This window comes from Perissodus microlepis, chromosome 7 (assembly GCF_051167445.1).
Source record: "Perissodus microlepis isolate ML-2025 ecotype Zambia chromosome 7, ASM5116744v1, whole genome shotgun sequence".
Taxonomy (NCBI): Eukaryota; Metazoa; Chordata; class Actinopteri; order Cichliformes; family Cichlidae; genus Perissodus; species Perissodus microlepis.
Window position 1 is genome coordinate 53,788,254 of NC_140467.1, and position 18,020 is coordinate 53,806,273.

The 18,020-nt window shown below is 39.4% G+C and overlaps 1 protein-coding gene across 3 annotated transcripts in view; it reads left to right on the forward strand.

Annotated features, from left to right (window-relative positions):
* Positions 1-17,966, forward strand: part of zfyve16 (zinc finger, FYVE domain containing 16) — a 41,273-nt gene extending 23,307 nt beyond the window's left edge. For 2 of the 3 annotated variants that reach the window (XM_084935982.1, XM_084935984.1), the window contains 12 exons: positions 5,921-6,134; positions 6,287-6,409; positions 7,108-7,263; positions 7,354-7,578; positions 8,138-8,220; positions 8,574-8,678; positions 9,434-9,584; positions 9,702-9,782; positions 9,870-10,032; positions 10,140-10,284; positions 10,423-10,599; positions 12,071-17,966. In XM_084935982.1, coding sequence (XP_084792108.1) covers positions 5,921-6,134; positions 6,287-6,409; positions 7,108-7,263; positions 7,354-7,578; positions 8,138-8,220; positions 8,574-8,678; positions 9,434-9,584; positions 9,702-9,782; positions 9,870-10,032; positions 10,140-10,284; positions 10,423-10,599; positions 12,071-12,247 — 1,800 coding nt within the window. In that variant the 3' untranslated portion in view covers positions 12,248-17,966. The remainder of the gene's footprint in view (positions 1-5,920; positions 6,135-6,286; positions 6,410-7,107; positions 7,264-7,353; positions 7,579-8,137; positions 8,221-8,573; positions 8,679-9,433; positions 9,585-9,701; positions 9,783-9,869; positions 10,033-10,139; positions 10,285-10,422; positions 10,600-12,070) is intronic. The other variant, XM_084935983.1, reaches the window with a different exon arrangement.
* The last annotated feature ends 54 nt before the right edge of the window (positions 17,967-18,020 follow it).

An 18,020-nucleotide genomic window follows, 5' to 3' on the forward strand; every position in this document is an offset into this window, starting at 1 on the left:
GGTAAATGTAAATTCAGTAAAATCATAATTCACGTCGGCAGTAATGACACCCGGTTACGCCAATCGGAGGTCACTAAAATCAATATTGAATCAATGTGCAACTTTGCTAAAACAATGTCGGACTCTGTAGTTTTCTCTGGTCCCCTCCCCAATCAGACCAGGAGTGACATGTTTAGCCGCATGTTCTCCTTAAATTGCTGTCTGTCTGAGTGGTGTCCCAGAAACGATGTGGGCTTCATAGATAATTGGCAAACCTTCTGGAGGAAACCTGGTCTTGTTAGGAGAGACGGCATCCATCCCACTTTGGATGGAGCAGCTCTCATTTCTAGAAATATGGACAAATTTATTAAACCCCCCAAAATATGACTATCCAGAGTTGGGACCAGGAAGCAGAGTTGCAGTCTTACACGCCTCTCTGCAGCTTCTCTCCTCCTGCTACCCCCCCAAAAACCCATCTCCATAGAGACTGTGTCAGCTTCCAAAAAGACAAAAAACAAACTAAAAACCAGCAACAAACAACTTAAACATAAACAATCAAAAAGAAAGAACAATACAGTATCCACATCTGAACCAAAGAGTAAAACAGTGAAATGTGGATTATTAAATATTAGGTCTCTCTCCTCCAAGTCTCTGTTAGTACATGACTTAATAATTGATCAACAAATTGATTTACTCTGCCTTACAGAAACCTGGTTGCAGCAGGATGATTATGTTAGTTTAAATGAATCAACACCCCCGAGTCATTCTAACTACCAGAAACCTCGAAGCACAGGCCGAGGGGGCGGTGTGGCAGCAATTTTTCACACCAGCCTATTAATTAATGAAAGACCAAGACAGACTTTTAATTCATTTGAAAGCCTGATGCTTAACATTGTCCACCCCAGCTGTGAAACTCAGAAACCAGTCTTACTTGTTATCATCTATCGTCCACCTGGGCCTTACACAGAGTTTCTGTCTGATTTCTCAGACTTTATATCTAATTTAGTTCTGAGCTCAAATAAAATAATTATTGTGGGTGATTTTAACATCCATGTAGATGCTAAAAATGACAGCCTCAACATGGCATTTAGTCTGTTATTAGACTCAATTGGCTTCTCTCAAAATGTTAAAGAACCCACCCACCACTTTAATCACACTCTAGATCTTGTTTTAACATATGGCATAGAAACTGAACATTTAACAGTGTTTCCTGAAAACCCTCTCCTGTCTGATCATTTCCTGATAACATTTACATTTACAATAATTGATTACACAGCGGTGGAGAGTAGATTTTATCAAAGTAGATGTCTTTCTGAAAGCGCTGTAACTAAGTTTAAGAATATAATCCACCCACTGTTATCATCTTCAATGCCCTGTACCAACACAGAGCAGAGCAGCTATCTGAACGCTACCCCAACAGAGGTTGATTATCTTGTTAATAATTTCACCTCCTCACTACGTACGACTCTGGATACTGTAGCTCCAGTGAAAACTAAGGTCTCTAATCAGAAGTACCTGACTCCGTGGTATAATTCTCAAACACGTACCCTAAAGCAGATGACTCGTAATCTGGAGAGGAAATGGCGTGTCACAAATTTAGAGGATCATCATTTAGCCTGGAGAAATAGTTTGCTGCTTTATAAGAAAGCCCTCCGCAAAGCCAGAACATCTTACTATTCATCACTGATTGAAGAAAATAAGAACAACCCCAGGTTTCTCTTCAGCACTGTAGCCAGGCTGACAAAGAGTCAGAGCTCTGTTGAGCCAACCATCCCTTTAACGTTAACTAGTAATGACTTCATGAACTTCTTCACAAATAAAATTTTTATCATTAGAGAAAAAATTACCAGTAATCATCCCACAGATGTAATATTATCTACAGCTACTCTTAGTACCATTGATGTTAAGTTAGACTCTTTTTCTCCAATTGATCTTTCTGAGTTAACTTCAATAATTACTTCCTCCAAACCATCAACGTGTCTTTTAGACCCCATTCCTACAAAACTGCTCAAAGAAGTCCTGCCATTGATTAATTCTTCGATCTTAAATATGATCAACCTATCTCTAATAATCGGCTATGTACCACAGGCCTTCAAGCTGGCTGTAGTTAAACATTTACTCAAAAAGCCATCTCTAGACCCAGCAGTCTTAGCTAATTATAGGCCAATCTCCAACCTTCCTTTCATATCAAAAATCCTTGAAAGAGTAGTTGTCAAACAGCTAACAGATCATCTGCAGAGGAATGGTTTATTTGAAGAGTTTCAGTCAGGTTTCAGAGCTCATCACAGCACAGAAACAGCTTTAGTGAAGGTTACAAATGATCTTCTTATGGCCTCTGACAGTGGACTCATCTCTGTGCTTGTCCTGCTAGACCTCAGTGCAGCGTTCGATACTGTCGACCATAATATCCTATTAGAGCGATTAGAACATGCTGTAGGTATTACAGGTACTGCACTGCAGTGGTTTGTATCATATCTATCTAATAGACTCCAATTTGTGCATGTAAATGGAGAGTCCTCTTCACACACTGAGGTTAATTATGGAGTTCCACAGGGTTCAGTGCTAGGACCAATTCTGTTTACATTATACATGCTTCCCTTAGGCAGCATCATTAGAAGACATAGCATACATTTTCACTGCTATGCAGATGACACCCAGCTCTATCTGTCCATGAAGCCAGATAACACACACCAATTAGTTAAACTGCAGGAATGTCTTAAAGACATAAAGACCTGGATGGCCGCTAACTTTCTGCTTCTTAATTCAGATAAAACTGAGGTTATTGTACTCGGCCCTGAAAATCTTAGAAATATGGTATCTAACCAGATTCATACTCTGGATGGCATTACCTTGGCCTCCAGTAACGCTGTGAGGAACCTTGGAGTCATTTTTGACCAGGACATGTCCTTCAACGCACATATTAAACAAATATGTAAGACTGCTTTCTTCCATTTGCGCAACATCTCTAAAATTAGAAATATCCTGTCTCAGAGTGACGCTGAAAAACTAGTTCATGCATTTATTACTTCCAGGCTGGACTACTGTAATTCATTATTATCAGGATGTCCAAAAAACTCACTGAAAAGCCTTCAGCTAATCCAAAATGCTGCAGCAAGAGTACTGACAGGGACTAGAAGGAGAGAGCATATTTCTCCTGTTTTGGCTTCCCTTCATTGGCTTCCTGTTAAATCCAGAATTGAATTCAAAATCCTGCTCCTCACATACAAGGTCTTAAATAATCAGGCCCCATCTTATCTTAATGACCTTGTAGTACCATATCACCCTATTAGAGCACTTCGCTCTCGCTCTGCAGGCCTACTTGTTGTTCCTAGAGTATTTAAAAGTAGAATGGGAGGCAGAGCCTTCAGTTTTCAGGCCCCTCTTCTGTGGAACCAGCTTCCAGTTTGGATTCGGGAGACAGAAACTATCTCTACTTTTAAGATTAGGCTTAAAACTTTCCTTTTTGCTAAAGCATGTAGTTAGGGCTGGACCAGGTGACCCTGAATCCTCCCTTAGTTATGCTGCAATAGACGTAGGCTGCCGGGGGATTCCCAAGATGCATTGAGTTTTTCCTTTCCAGTCACCTTTCTCACTCACTATGTATTAATAGACCTCTCTGCATTGAATCATATCTGTTATTAACCTCTGTCTCTCTTCCACAGCATGTATTTTATCCTGTCTTCCTTCTCTCACCCCAACCGGTCGCAGCAGATGGCCGCCCCTCCCTGAGCCTGGTTCTGCCGGAGGTTTCTTCCTGTTAAAAGGGAGTTTTTCCTCCCCACTGTCGCCAAAGTGCTTGCTCATAGGCGGTCATATGATTGTTGGGTTTTTTTCTTTATCTATGAAGCGCCTTGAGGCGACTTTTGTTGTGATTTGGCGCTATATAAATAAAATTGAATTGAATTGAATTGAATTAGTTCAAAGGCTTTATGGTTTTTCCTATAATACCTGGTGGTGTAGTCGGCCGATTTTTTTGTCAGTTGAGCTTTATATATTATGTTTAACCTGAGTGACCACCCGGTCAGCTGGTGGGTAACAGGCATCTCCGAAAACGTTAGAGCATTATGGAAATATGTGATGTCTTGATGAATCGAGCAGGTATTTGAAGTTTACACAGCACCATTCTCGCATGAAAATATCTTAAAAGTTTGTCTGTGAAGGTTCTCAGTCATCCAGGTCATCGTAGTCAAAGGAACTTGCAAAGAAAAGCGTCTGGACTTCTTTAAGTTACTTGAAGACGTTTCACCTCTCATCCGAGAAGCTTCTTCAGTTCTAAGGTCAAATGGTGGAGAGTCCCAGATATAAACCTAGTGGGAGTATCCCCCCACAGAGGGACAAAAGGACCCCCTGATGATCCTCTAATCGCCTGAGCCAAGGTGTGAAACTGGGTGTGGGTCCCAATCAGCCAGAGTTTCGGGTGTGTTCATTGTGAAACCTGGCCCCACCTTATCATGCGAATTCCTGAGGTCAGATGGCCCAGGATGTGAGTGGGCATTAAGGCGTCTGGGAAGGGATCTCAAAACTGGATTATAGATGGCAGAGAGTTGGTGTCGTAAACCCCCGCCTCTGTTCAAAGATGGTCGCTCACAGTGGACATAGATGGCTTCTTTCACTCCTCTTTCAAACCATCTGTCCAAAATGTGAACATTGAAAGAGGAGTGAAAGAAGCCATCTATGTCCACTGTGAGCGACCATCTTTGAACAGAGGCGGGGGTTTACGACACCAACTCTCTGCCATCTATAATCCAGTTTTGAGATCCCTTCCCAGACGCCTTAACGCCCACTCACATCCTGGGCCATCTGACCTCAGGAATTCGCATGATAAGGTGGGACCAGGTTTCACAATGAACACACCCGAAACTCTGGCTGATTGGGACCCACACCCAGTTTCACACCTTGGCTCAGGCGATTAGAGGATCATCAGGGGGTCCTTTTGTCCCTCTGTGGGGGGATACTCCCACTAGGTTTATATCTGGGACTCTCCACCATTTGACCTTAGAACTGAAGAAGCTTCTCGGATGAGAGGTGAAACGTCTTCAAGTAACTTAAAGAAGTCCAGACGCTTTTCTTTGCAAGCTCCTTTGATCTTAAAAGTTTATTTCATGACCCATAAAGAGTAATATTTCAAACTCCGCCACTCTGTGTTCCTCTGCCACTGCCTCGTTTGAGTTTTGGACTAAATGGATTCTGGGATATTGCATTTCGTCATTTCGAGCTGATTGCAGACCAGAACAGCAATTTTTGCATCCAAGTCTGTGATTGGCTGGTTTTGTGGCACAAATATAACGGCGTACACAAAGAGTTGAACGCGCATGGGCAGAAATGTTGAGAGCGCGAGCAACACGTTGAGAGCGCGAGCAACACGTTGAGAGCGCGAGCAACACGTTGAGAGCGCGAGCAACACGTTGAGAGCGCGAGTGTTCAGCAAACACTGAAATACATTTTTTGCACGTAGCAATGAATTTTGTTCGCTCAAATTCAGCTTTTCTTCGCTCAAAATAAATTTCTTCTCAAAATGCAACACTTGCACCTGCAAACGTTTTTTCACTTGCGCTCAAATTTTTTTTACATGCGCTCAGAATAGTGGCACAAAAATAACGGCATACACTCCCAGTGTATTGAACTGCAGCTAAGGTCGCTGGCCCTTCTACTCCATATATCCATGTCAAATATCAGGGCCAGAGGTCCTAGAAACTCTTTCATAAATTGAAAACAAGTGCTGCCAGCTGCTGTCCAACATGGTCAAGTTGACGTTCATACACATGATGAGAAACTCTTGAGAAGCAGCTGATTTATGTGCTTCTTGGCAACCTGGCATTTTCTAGTACTGCTACACTAAAATAGACAATTAGATAGACAATAAATAGAAATTTTAAAAAAATGGACAATAAAAATTAGTCCATTGACGATGGTATTACATGAAATGACATTCTTATTTCAGCCTGGCTTACCTGGGGCAGAGACCGGAGTTAACAGTGCATCTTCCCCTGAGGCTGCTGTGGCAGCAGAGGTAGTTTGCCGCCCAGTGTCTGGACCCTGGGATTTCGCGTTGCTTTGTGGAATTGGTTCTTCAGTGAACAGGTTTCCCAGTCTGCTGCCAGACAATGAAGACGAGCTGCCTCCACTGCTCATTGCCACTGGAGAGGATGAAGGAGGTGTGTTTTAGACATGAATCTCTTGGTTTATTTTTTGCACATCTGGACATCTTATGTCTTTCTGTTGTGCTTGGATCAGAGTGAAATGTAAGTCTCACACTGGCTTTTATGCGAAATGCTTTAATAATCGCTCTGCTGTGTTTTCTGTTTAGATGTTTTAGTTGAGGAGAATCCTGCTCCATGTCAGATTCTGCACTTACTAGAAGAAGGCGGACCCCGTCCTCTGACATTCATTCTTAATGCCAACCTGCTAGTCAATGTCAAACTGGTGACATGTAAGTGAAATATGAATGAACAAATATGGAATTATGTAGTACACTAAAAAGTGTGAAATAACTCAAAACATGTTTTATGTTTTACATTATTCAAAATAGTCATCCTTTGCTTTGATTACTGTTTTGCACAGTCATGGCATTCTCTCCATGAGCTTCATGAGGTAGTCACCTGAAATGGTTTTATGCAGTCTTGAAGGAGTTCCCAGAGATGCTCAGCACTTGCTGGCCCTTTTCCCTTCACTCTGTGGTCCATCTCATCCCAAACCATCTCCATTGGGTTCAGATCAGGTGACTGTGGAGGCCAAATGAACCTGACAAGGCACACCTTTGAAGTGAAAACCATTTCAGGTGACTACATCATGAAGCTCATTGAGAGAAGACCAAGGATTGGCAGCGCTGTCAACAAAGCAAAGTGTGGCTATTCTCAGGAATGTAAAATATAAAACATATTTAGAGTTATTTATCTTTTTTTAAATTATTTTTTTTTGCTACATAATTCCAGATATCTTCCGTCATATATTTGATGTCTTTAGTATGTATCTACAATGTAGCAAACAGTAGAAATAAAGAAAAAAACATTAAACAAGAATGTGTGTCCAAACTTTTGACTGGTAGTGTATCTCATATTTCCTCTTTCAAATCTTGTGAATCCTCACATGCCTTCCAATGTATTAACTCTTGTGTGTTTTATCTTCCAGACTCTGGCAGGGAATGCTGGTGTTTTGGCTCTAATGGGCTGCAGGCTCTGGGACAGAAAGAGTTAGTATTTCTGTTGGAGTGTTTGCCTCAAGAAAAAACTCTCCCCAAAGACCTCTTTACCATATATCTCAGCATTTTCCAGGATGCCCAAAAAGGTAATACCTGCCGTCAGCCTGCCTTTGCAACTTTTAATAACTACACCTTTAGCTTATAAAGGATAACATAATCATTATCTTGTGTTACAGGGAGGTTTGTGGAGGAGCTGGATAATGTGACTTTTACAAGTAGTTTCTTGGGCAGTAAGGATCATGCTGGGATGGTATTCTTCTCTCCCACCTGCCAGTCTCTAGACGGCCTCACTCTCCCTTCACAGCCATTCTTGTTTGGCCTGCTCATTCAGAAACTGGAGGTGCCCTGGGCCAAAGTCTTTCCACTGAGACTGCTTTTGCGTCTTGGAGCTGAATACAACTGTATGTAAATCTTTGTTGCTCATGACAACACTGAGTGTTATTTCATATTAAAACATAGTAATCTTAAACTTTGATTTGTTGAAAATGAAAAAAAACCTGCTCTTCTGAAACATTATGGTTATTAGTTTATTATTATTGTTAAAATGATTAGTTTCAGCAGTTTGCTGAGTAAATAAAAAATACCCCAGTTCCACCTTCTCATTTGTAAAGAGCTTATTTTACCTTTAACTTTTTGCCAGTATACCTGATAGTAAGTTTAATTTATTTAGATTTTGGGCTTTTGGACAAAATTGTATTTGTAAATGGTGATATATTTGTTTATAGATTGCGTTTTTTAGTTCATTTCAATTAAATTCAGTTTTATTTATATAGCTCAAATCACAAAAGCAGTCACACTAACACATTTTGTACTGTAAGGTAAACCCCTCTACAAGTTAAATTACTAAACCATTGTAAATTACTGTCTGTAAGCATATAGGCTGTTCTAGGAGAAAGACACAGGGACAAGTGATACATATTGTGCTTTTATGGTTTATTTACATATGTTTTTGTTTTTCAGCGTATCCCACCACACTGATAAGTATCCGTTTTCGGCAGTCAGTGTATCGAGAGACAGGACACACCATTATGAATTTATTGGCTGTAAGTAGTGCAAAATAAGATTTTGCAGTAAAGAAAATAAGATTTATTTATAATTGAGAAGCTTGGCAAAATTTTGTTAGAGCTAAAACTACACATAATTCTTAACTCCACTCAAGCCACATTTTAAGTAATGCAGATTTCATGGGTGTCTGGCAGAGTAGTTTTTGATTTTGATGATTGACAGTTTAAAATTCATTTGTTTTATACTGGGCTTTTGGTGAAAGGTTTTTGAACATAAATGTTATTAGGACAACAGTCATAGACACTTTTGTGATGCTGATTATTGGCAGACTTGAAAAAAATTGATTAGAACACTTTGATGAGTTCAGATTCTATAAACTGTTCTCATCCAGGATCTAAGGAACTACCAGTATAGCCTGTCAGTGGTGGAGGGCCTGAGGATCCACATGGAGATGGGCCACAGCTACATTGACATTCCCAAAAGTAGCTTCAGTGAGGTAAGAGTTCCTTTAATTTTGTAAAATAAACTTGTTCAGATTCTGGTTAGGATTTAGATAAACATTGATAATGCTTGAATATGTCATTTGTCACAGTTGCAACTAAAAAAAGAATAACTTCTCAGGTGTTTTGGTGCCCAAGCTTCATGTACTTTGTTTCAGTAGATGTTGACTTCTTTATTTACAAGTGCTTTGGGTTAATTTTTTGGTAATCAAACTACAAACAACCCCCAAAATTTCTGTAACTTCTAGAAACATATTGGTTTAGAAATTAGGTTTTTGTGGTCGTCCTCTAACTCCCTGCAAAGGATAACTGAAAAGGGTACAAAGTAGATTAAATCAGTTGAATGATCAGTACAATATGTTTTTCTTTACTTTCTTTCGTAAATTGTCCTGCCACATGTTGAGAAATTGTCTTGTACAAACAAGTCAAAGCTACTTAGTTTCATATAGTTGTATCGTGGTGTTTTAGGGCCATCATTGGCAAATAAAAATACGTTTTGGAGGCTGAAGATAGAGGTAGCATTTAGAGAAAAAAAACCCTAATAAACCCTTGATAAATTATCTATTAAAGAATGTGTAGTAAGATCTGTTTTGAATGAACAACCAGAAAATGATTCCCTTGTCGTTTTAAAATTCTCTTTACAACAGGCCAAAATCAAACAATGTATGTATGTAAAAATAATAAGTAAATAAAGCAAAAGTTGACACACAGCAGTGTTGTACAGAAATGTATATTTTTCTGTATTTTTCAGGTGCAGAAGGTGATAAATGCATCCAATGAACATGTCATCAGCATTGGAGCAAGATTCAGCTCGGAGGCCGACTCTCACCTGGTCTGTTACCAGAATGAGGAGGGAAATTACCAAACCCAGGCCAACAGCATGCCTGGGAAGTCTCGGACAGGTGAGTGTCTTTAGAAATGCTCCATACTCCTCTATTTTTGAAAAATAAAACATTAGAGGCAAGCATTTTGTTGTACCATGCATACATGAACTTCTGGGGGTTTGTGTTTTGTTACAGTCACTGGGGCCAGTTTTGTGGTGTTCAATGGAGCACTTAAAGCCTCCTCAGGTTTCATTGCGAAGTCCAGCATTGTAGAAGGTACTGTGACTGGTTGTTGGCTCTGAAATACTTATGTCCATTCTGTTATTGCTGGGCCAGACTAGTCAATTGTTTTGTTTTTACCAGATGGGTTGATGGTGCAAATCCCTCCAGAGACCATGGAATCTCTTCGCTCTGCCCTCAGGGAGCAGACAAACTTCCACATACCCTGTGGCAAGATTAATGATGAGCAGCTCAGAGAGAATGTGACTGTCCGCTGGGTGGAGTGGAATCCACCTGTCAACACAGGGTAACTGCACGCAATGATTTACTCCATGTGTGTATGTGTTTGCCAATGCCAGTATTTGATCATATTTTAACTAAAACATGATGCAGTTTAAATCTCTGGGAAAACAGTACTTTCTACTGTGACCCAGTGAATTTGTATTCCTGCAGCAAAACTAGTGGAGTTGATGGAAGATCCCTAGATGGAGTGTGTAGTGTGAGGATGCAACAAGACACTGAGTTTGAGTCAGACAATCGGCTGATTACATGCACTGAGGTAATTTTTCCTTTTTTCACATCAAATTGTTTGCTCCTATCTGACACCTTCTGTGAACTGAATGAGGTTTCCATTCTGAGTTCTAAAGCCATCTAAAAGTCATGATGTGTGCATGACCTGAACTGTATTTCTGTTCAGGTATTCTACCAGCTGAAGTCTCCAGACTGCAACCTGGCATCTGTCTTATCGTCCTGCAGTGTTTTTCAGAAGGAAATAGCGTTGGCAACCTGCAGCGCTCTCACTCCTCACCTCGCCGTTCTCACTTCCAGCGGCATCAACTCACTCTCACTGTGTGTCTCGACACAGGCTGACATGGTAAACGAGCAGTGATTCAGGTTAATATTGTAAAACCTTTTTAAGACCATTCTGCATTAGCAGAGTGGTCTTACAAGGTATTTGAAAATGCAGATGCAACAATAGTGATGTATTAATGATGACTGACTGTATTTAAAAATCACACACTAATATTACCACTCTAATGGTCATTTTTGAATTCTCTTGGTCAGTTATGGTTACAGACTTTCTCACCACCTTCATATGCTTGTGTTTTGAGTTTAACCATATGTGTGCGTGTGTGTATATATGTGTGTATATATGTGTGTGTGTGTGTGTGTGTGTGTGTGTGTGTGTGTGTATATTAGGCATGCAACAATACTCGTATCGATATTGAACCGTTCGATACAGTGCTTTCGGTTCGGTACACATATGTATTGAACAATACAAAATTTATTATTTATTTTATCAACTTTTCTTCTGACGATGCTGTCTGTGTTGAGTGCTCAGTGGATCTGCGTTCGACTACTCCGCCTAGGCTGCACTGTGGAGTGCAGATCCACTGAGCGCAGCGCAAGCTAGCAAGACAGAAGCTAAGCTCGTTGCAACATGGCAACTGCCTCAACGCTACCTGAAATTGAACCTCCCCCACCCTCATTCAGAGCTGGCGTTTGGTACTATCTTGGTTTTCATGTGAGGCATGACCCTGAAGGTAAGCGCGTCATGGACAAAAGTAAAACAGTATGTCGGATGTGCCACGCAATGCTCAACTTGTGGGAACTAGTGCGTTAGCACAGTTAGCTTGTTAATGCGTTGACGCCGTCCAGCCCCACGCATGGGGCAATCCGTGGTAACTCGTTAATGGAGATTTGCCGCGTTATGGCGTTAATGTCATTTTAACGAGATTAACGCTGACAGCACTAGTGGGAACACAACAAATATGACTGCACATTTACGCTGACATCATCCTAGTGCAAAGACAAGTGGAAGCAGACAAAAACAACAAGCACGCATGCTACAAACTTTACCCGAGTCATTTAGACAGCCGTTAGCACATGATTCTCCTTATGGGGACCTGATATGTTTAATATGCTGCTGAGAATATAGCCCAGAAGAAGCGTATAGTATAGCTTTTATTTTGGAAAGAGCCATTTCTCTGTAATAAACTCTTTTCCAAAGATGAGTGATTTCTCGATCAGATAGATTAATTTTTTTATTATTATTTCGTTGTTTCAGCAACATTAAATTTAAAAACTGTACTTTTGAGTTAAAATATATATTTATAATTTTAATAAATGACAAATTAAAAAAGCATGAACATTTTTTGTATCGAAAAAAGTATCGAACCGAACCGTGAATTTTGTGTATCGTTGCACCCCTAATAATAGGTTTTGGGAAGTTTTTTGACCACAGTAATCGTGAAGTGAACATCTGGTATTGTGACAGCCCTATTTGGATTTATTGTGTTTAGCACTTAAAGCCTTTTGAATATTTCTTTACTGTTTTTTCTCAGGTGGAGTACCAGGCTGGCTCCAAAGGCAGTCTTCTCCCACAGCGCTACATGAATGAGATGGACAGCGCTCTGATCCCTGTCATCCATGGGGAGAGTGCAAGTGTGCCACAGACTGCCATGGACATGGAGTTCATGTTCTATATCACACATGCCATTGAATGTGCATGTAGACCATGACACACTCAAAGTTTTGGAGGCAAAAAAACAAAAACAAAGCTGCAGCTTCAGGCAGGATGCTTGTTCCCAGCTGGAGCAGCAGCCACCCACACAGGAAGAAAAACATTTCCACCCTGAGGTTTGTGATTTAGAGGGATCAATGATTGGATGATGGTCTTCTGTTAAGAAGCCATTGTACTTTTGAGTGTTTCATGTTCACCAAAGCTGCTTTAATACAAGAAGCCAAACACTAAACAAGAAATATGACAACATGACCAAAAGCAACCAAACTATTCAAAGCGCTTTCCTCTGCTCTGCCTTCCAGACTCCCTGCTGGCCTCCGTCAGTGTGGAGTACCTCAGTGAATGTTTCCTACAGACACTATGGAAATGGCTCTCATTATTTTTACATTAAAAGTAGGGACATTAATGAGCGTAGACAGGTGATCAGGTGCTACTGTAGAGCTACTTGACATACATAGTTGGCTTGTTCTAAATGCAGACATCACAGGGCTCACTTTCTCTCAAGGCACTATGCTCTCATTTGACATGATGGTTGTGATGATACTGCACAGGAAAACAATGGGCCTTCTGCAGGAAACCTTTTTGTAACTATGTCCTGGGGCTGGGCTGATGAATGATATTTGATTTAAATTCCAAGTTTGCCTTTTAATGATAATTTATAAAAACTAAACCAAACTTCATTACAGTGCACTGCTCTAAAGGACACCTATCCACGTGCCCAGAGTTTCTCCCGGTTTAACTCAACTCAAGCTAAGAAAAGTAGAGTGTTTGATCAACAAGGTCTATCTACAGGGAGGATTAACAATCGCCTTTATGTCTATATTGCTCAGGGTCTGGGTTTTTTTTTTTTTTCCTCAATTGAGTCTGCTTTCTGCAACAAGTAACAGTTGGATAGCAGAGGCTTCAGCTCTCTTCCACTCACAATGTAACTGCTATGCAGGTCTCTTGGTGCACACACATCCACTGCTGCTCCCTGCCCCGTTTGCAGCAACAATCTCCCAACCAGCATGGCATGGACCAGTGATGCTAATTTTAGCTTTATGTTAAAAACAACTCCCAATTATTTCCCAGCTGCCTACTAAAACACTCTGGTACTCTCACGACTCTCCCCTTTTTTCATTTATTTATTTGTTTTTCATTTAAATTATATTTGACATTATATCCACTGTTAACAATTATTGAGTTTTTACATAATGCTTAAGTGTGTTCGTTTTGTGTGACAGGATCACTGGTTAAATTGACATCTAGACCTGTTATGCTTTGTTACTTGTTCTGCTTTATTTATTGTCAGTTAAGTGTTACACAACAACTAATCGTTGATGCACAACAACCTAACAAGCTGACAGTGAATAACATGTACAAGTTACCGATCTTATATTCGCCAATAAAATGTCAGACTTTAAAGAAAAACGACAGTCATTATGACAAAAAATCCAATGAAGATGTATCCAAGTCAAAGAAACACATTCCAATGTGGATAAAAGCAGAAACTGTGCACTACATTAAACGACAGGTCTAGAATATACATGAATTTCACACGACAAAAGTGCAGGATGCAACTCATTCAGGGGAGGCAGCCTCACCAGTGCAAACGGTTAGCCCAACTGAGCTGCCCAGATGTTTGGCCGTGTCTAGATGACACTTCGTAATCCTCTCAGCTGAAAGCATTTGAAAAACATTTCTCTGAGCCCTGATTTTACAACAGCAGCAATAATCAAGGATTTATTTATTCTGTCAATTATAATTCGTAATTATAAGGCCACACTTTCCTTACAGGCAATGAGAGTGATGGAAACAAACCTGTGGGAGTGAGTCTTTCCTGCATGAGGCCCAGTGTGTGTGTCAGTAACATGGCTGAAGTTTGCGTCTGGAACTTTACAAATGTTTTTTTTATTCCTAAAAAGTGAACATATGACAGGTATATTTTGGCAGGATTAAGAGTGTTGACCTATTGACCTTGATGAAACTACAGAACTATTTGGATAATAGTATTACAACTGGTGGAGGTGAGGGGTTAAAATATTCTCTTGTAGTTGAATTTGTCTTTCTTGGTGAGTAGCTGACGTTAAAGCTGCTCATTACTGAGCTTGCAGGTGTAGCTCTTCTCAGAGCTTTAGTTTCTGTTTCCATCATCCTGCTGGCACCAAAATTGATCCAATAGTATGTTTGTCTTAAAATCTTTCCATTATTATTTGATCATCCATCTTCACACTGAGATCTTACAAAAGAAAAGATGATGTCAATCCCGACAGTTTTTATTTCTCAGAAGGAGGTGTAAATTTAACAAAGAGGATGCTACACTCTGCTTCTGGATTAAAATGTCCAGTCAGGGGAGTTAAAACAAAAAAATCCCTCCTGTTTTTCACAGAGATGCTCTTTCAGTGTTGATGACTTCTTGCCAGATCAAACACAAAATACTAATGATTATTTTCTCCTTTAAGATGTTTTACGTTATCTGCTTCAGTCTCAGTTAAATGTTGTTTTTGCACAGCTAATGAGAACTCTTTCATTCAGTTCATCTCACAACTTTTACTAGTTATTTAAAAAAATGAAGATGATTCTTTCAGATGAGAAGATTGATTGCACTATTATCAAGTCACTAACACAGATTGTATATAAACGATGGAATTGGCCACAGTAATGTCACCAGTTATGTGGGACTGAAGGTGCCTGTTTTCATTGTGAGCATTGTAGTGTTTTTGAATTGGATGTGAAGCGTGATGGATGGATCAGACTGAAACTATTGCTATTCAGTTTGGTCGCCTCCTGTTGGCCATTTATAGAAATTCAGAGTTAAAGCTCTTCCACATTGGCTCCACTTTACAAGCCCAGAGGCTACCTCTATCTTTTATATAGTCTATGTTCACGAATTAGCTTAGCTTAGTTCAGTGTGATGGGTAGAAACGGGTAAAACTGTGTAGCGTGGCCTCATTCAGCCTTCAAGAACCATCAAAGCTTACAAATTATTCTGTATATTTTGTTTGATGTTTAGAAAGAAGGATGAAAACCACTGGAGTTAATTGAGTTAATTGGTGGTTGGTTTTTAGTCTGTTTACATGGATAGAGCAGCTAATTGTCTTTACCAGCTAACATCAGACTTAATGGCTGCCCTTGACTGACACATTCAGTGACAGGTAACAGTAGCAGTGACACACTCAAGTATTGTCACCTTAATTCTGTGCCGACTACAAGATGCTGAAACAACTGGTTATTTTGTTCTAATGAAGACTTTGGTTTCTGTTGCAGAAAAGGCAGAACAATAACATTTTAATTATCAGCCAAATTATTATTTTTAAGTGTTGTTATTGGCCCAACTTTTCAGAGCTAATTCTCTATTGACCATTTCTTTTAAGATAAATAATTCCTATGCTTGGTCTCAATTTCGTTCATAATATTAGTTCACTTCATGTAGTACTTGTCTAGTATGTAAGTTTGGACTGATTAATTCTCAAATGGACATGTCACGTTCTGCTCTTAAATGAAATGACATTCTGAATGTTGGACTCCGGTTGTCCCGCGATCTACTGCATGTTCTAAACTTGTTCTGCCTCTGACCACCCATATGGACAATTTGCTGTCTGCTGCTGTTAGCTAGTAAGCTAGCAAAGCCACTATCATCAGTGCTGATGATTACAGCCTCCTGCTGGCTGAATCTTGTTTGGTGGTCCTTTTCTATCATTCAAGTAGCCAAGAACTGAGACACGACGGTGGTTTCCAGTCTAAATTCAAGTCTCATCTAGCAGCTTTGTGGCTTTAGTTTAAAATTAACACACAAATATAAGAGTGGTATCAATCTTCTCATCCAGGTTTTGTGCAGAAGGACAAAAAAAGCTAATTTCCTCAGTTTATTGATTGGAGTAGGAGCTGTTTTATGCTGGGTTCATATTTTAGCATTATTTAATGTCTTTATAACAGCTTTAGGCACTTTATAAATATCAGTGTGCTGATGTGTTAGAAAAAAAAGGTTTGGTTTGACAGATGCCTAAAGGCAATCTGTCAAACCAAACCTTTTTTTTTTTTTTCTTTTTTTTTTTTGGGTAATGATATTTCTGGATCCAAACTGGCAGTTATCTCTTATGAGTCGGAATAATAAATGCTCCTGAAACTCAAAGTACACAGAGGTTATGTCCCTGTAAAATGCATTCACTTTTGTGTCCACTGTTTGTAGTAGTGTTTTGCAGCCTCCATTTGTCTAAAGCTAGGTCTGAGTTTGTTTGTTTTGTTTTGTTTTTTAGGGCAAAGTGCATTGTGTCGCATCTCATCTCACTTTTCAGTCAGGACTTTTTTTCCAAATGTATAGATGATATCCTGTATACATAGCGATTGTATCAAACCTTGTGCATTTTTTAAATATTAAAAGTTATTTTTGAAATGTTGGTATAAAAGAAAAAAAAGTTAATATTTTTGATAGAAGGTTGGCTACATTAATTCTGCAGTTTGTGTAGCAAGCTGTTTGAGAGGAGAAACAAATCAAGAAATGAATTAATTGTTAGAAGGTGGAAATATCTAATCTCAAAATACATGAAGCGCTTTCGTTTGACATGAATGTTTTTGGTAAAAATCTGAATACTGAGCTTAGTTATGAACTCTTCTGCAAGTCGTGCTCTAATTCTTAGCAACAACTGGGTTATTATGAATACTCGTGTAAAGACTTGTAAACCTCCAGGTTGATTGCAGTCTTCTAGATGTATGAAGGTTTATATACAGTTTTTTTAATCACTGAAATCTGTGAGTTGTTGATTAACTTCTCCATGTGAGATATGTTTATTAAACACTAGAAAGGTCAACTGCCGTAACTGACTGTGTTGATTTTTAGCCATGCATGCAATGACTGAATGTTAAATTGGGAGGCTTTCTAGGTTCAGTAGAAATCTCTCACCCTTTGGAGAGGCCGTGATCTATTGCCTGAAAACTGCATTTATGTACACCTAATCTGCAGATGATATTTTCTGCTAACATAAAAGGTTGTCCAAAGATTTAGATTGGCTACAAATCTGACCTGTAAAAAACCTATGCAAACAAAATGTGTTCAGTGGACTGAATAAGCGGAGTCTGAATCTGTATTTATATTGAATCTGTATTTAAGGTCCTTTACTAAACACCAACCACACTTTAATCAGGAGCTCACAAAGACTTACTCTTTTCCACCTAAAGCCGCTTTTGTTCTTTATGGTGGATTATCTAAAGTTGTTATTATTACCATTACCACCATTATCATCATTATTATTATTGTTGTTGTTATTGAGTAGTTTGAAAAAGGAAAAATGTGAGTTTTGATTCTGATGTAGAAAGCGGGTATGAGGGGAAATTGTGCCGTTTATACTGCCGTGCAAACATCTCTGAAACGTACGGCAGTGGTTTATGTAAAACTTATTGATTTTTACAAAGTCCACCTTTTTTCCCCTCCATTACAAAATGGACATGTTCTCCTTCCACAGTCCAAAGCCTAGCTTTGGATTTTGGGACGAGAACATGTCCATTTTGAGAAATATTTTGGGAGGCAAATTATTCAAATTTCTTTCTCTCTCGGGTCGTTAAAACAACCTTCCACTGTGTGAAAATGAGAAGTATTGATTGATTTGATGTAAGTTTTTGTAAATCATCCATTTATTCATAAGACCAGCTTTACTTTTTGAGGACCCTGCGGTCTGCATCCTAACCAGTTTCTGAATAGCCTGTGTATTTAAAGAATAAAAGCATTTTATGAAAAAACAAAACTCAACCTGCCTGTTATCTTTCTGAAAGTTAAAATAAAAATAAAATATTTAACT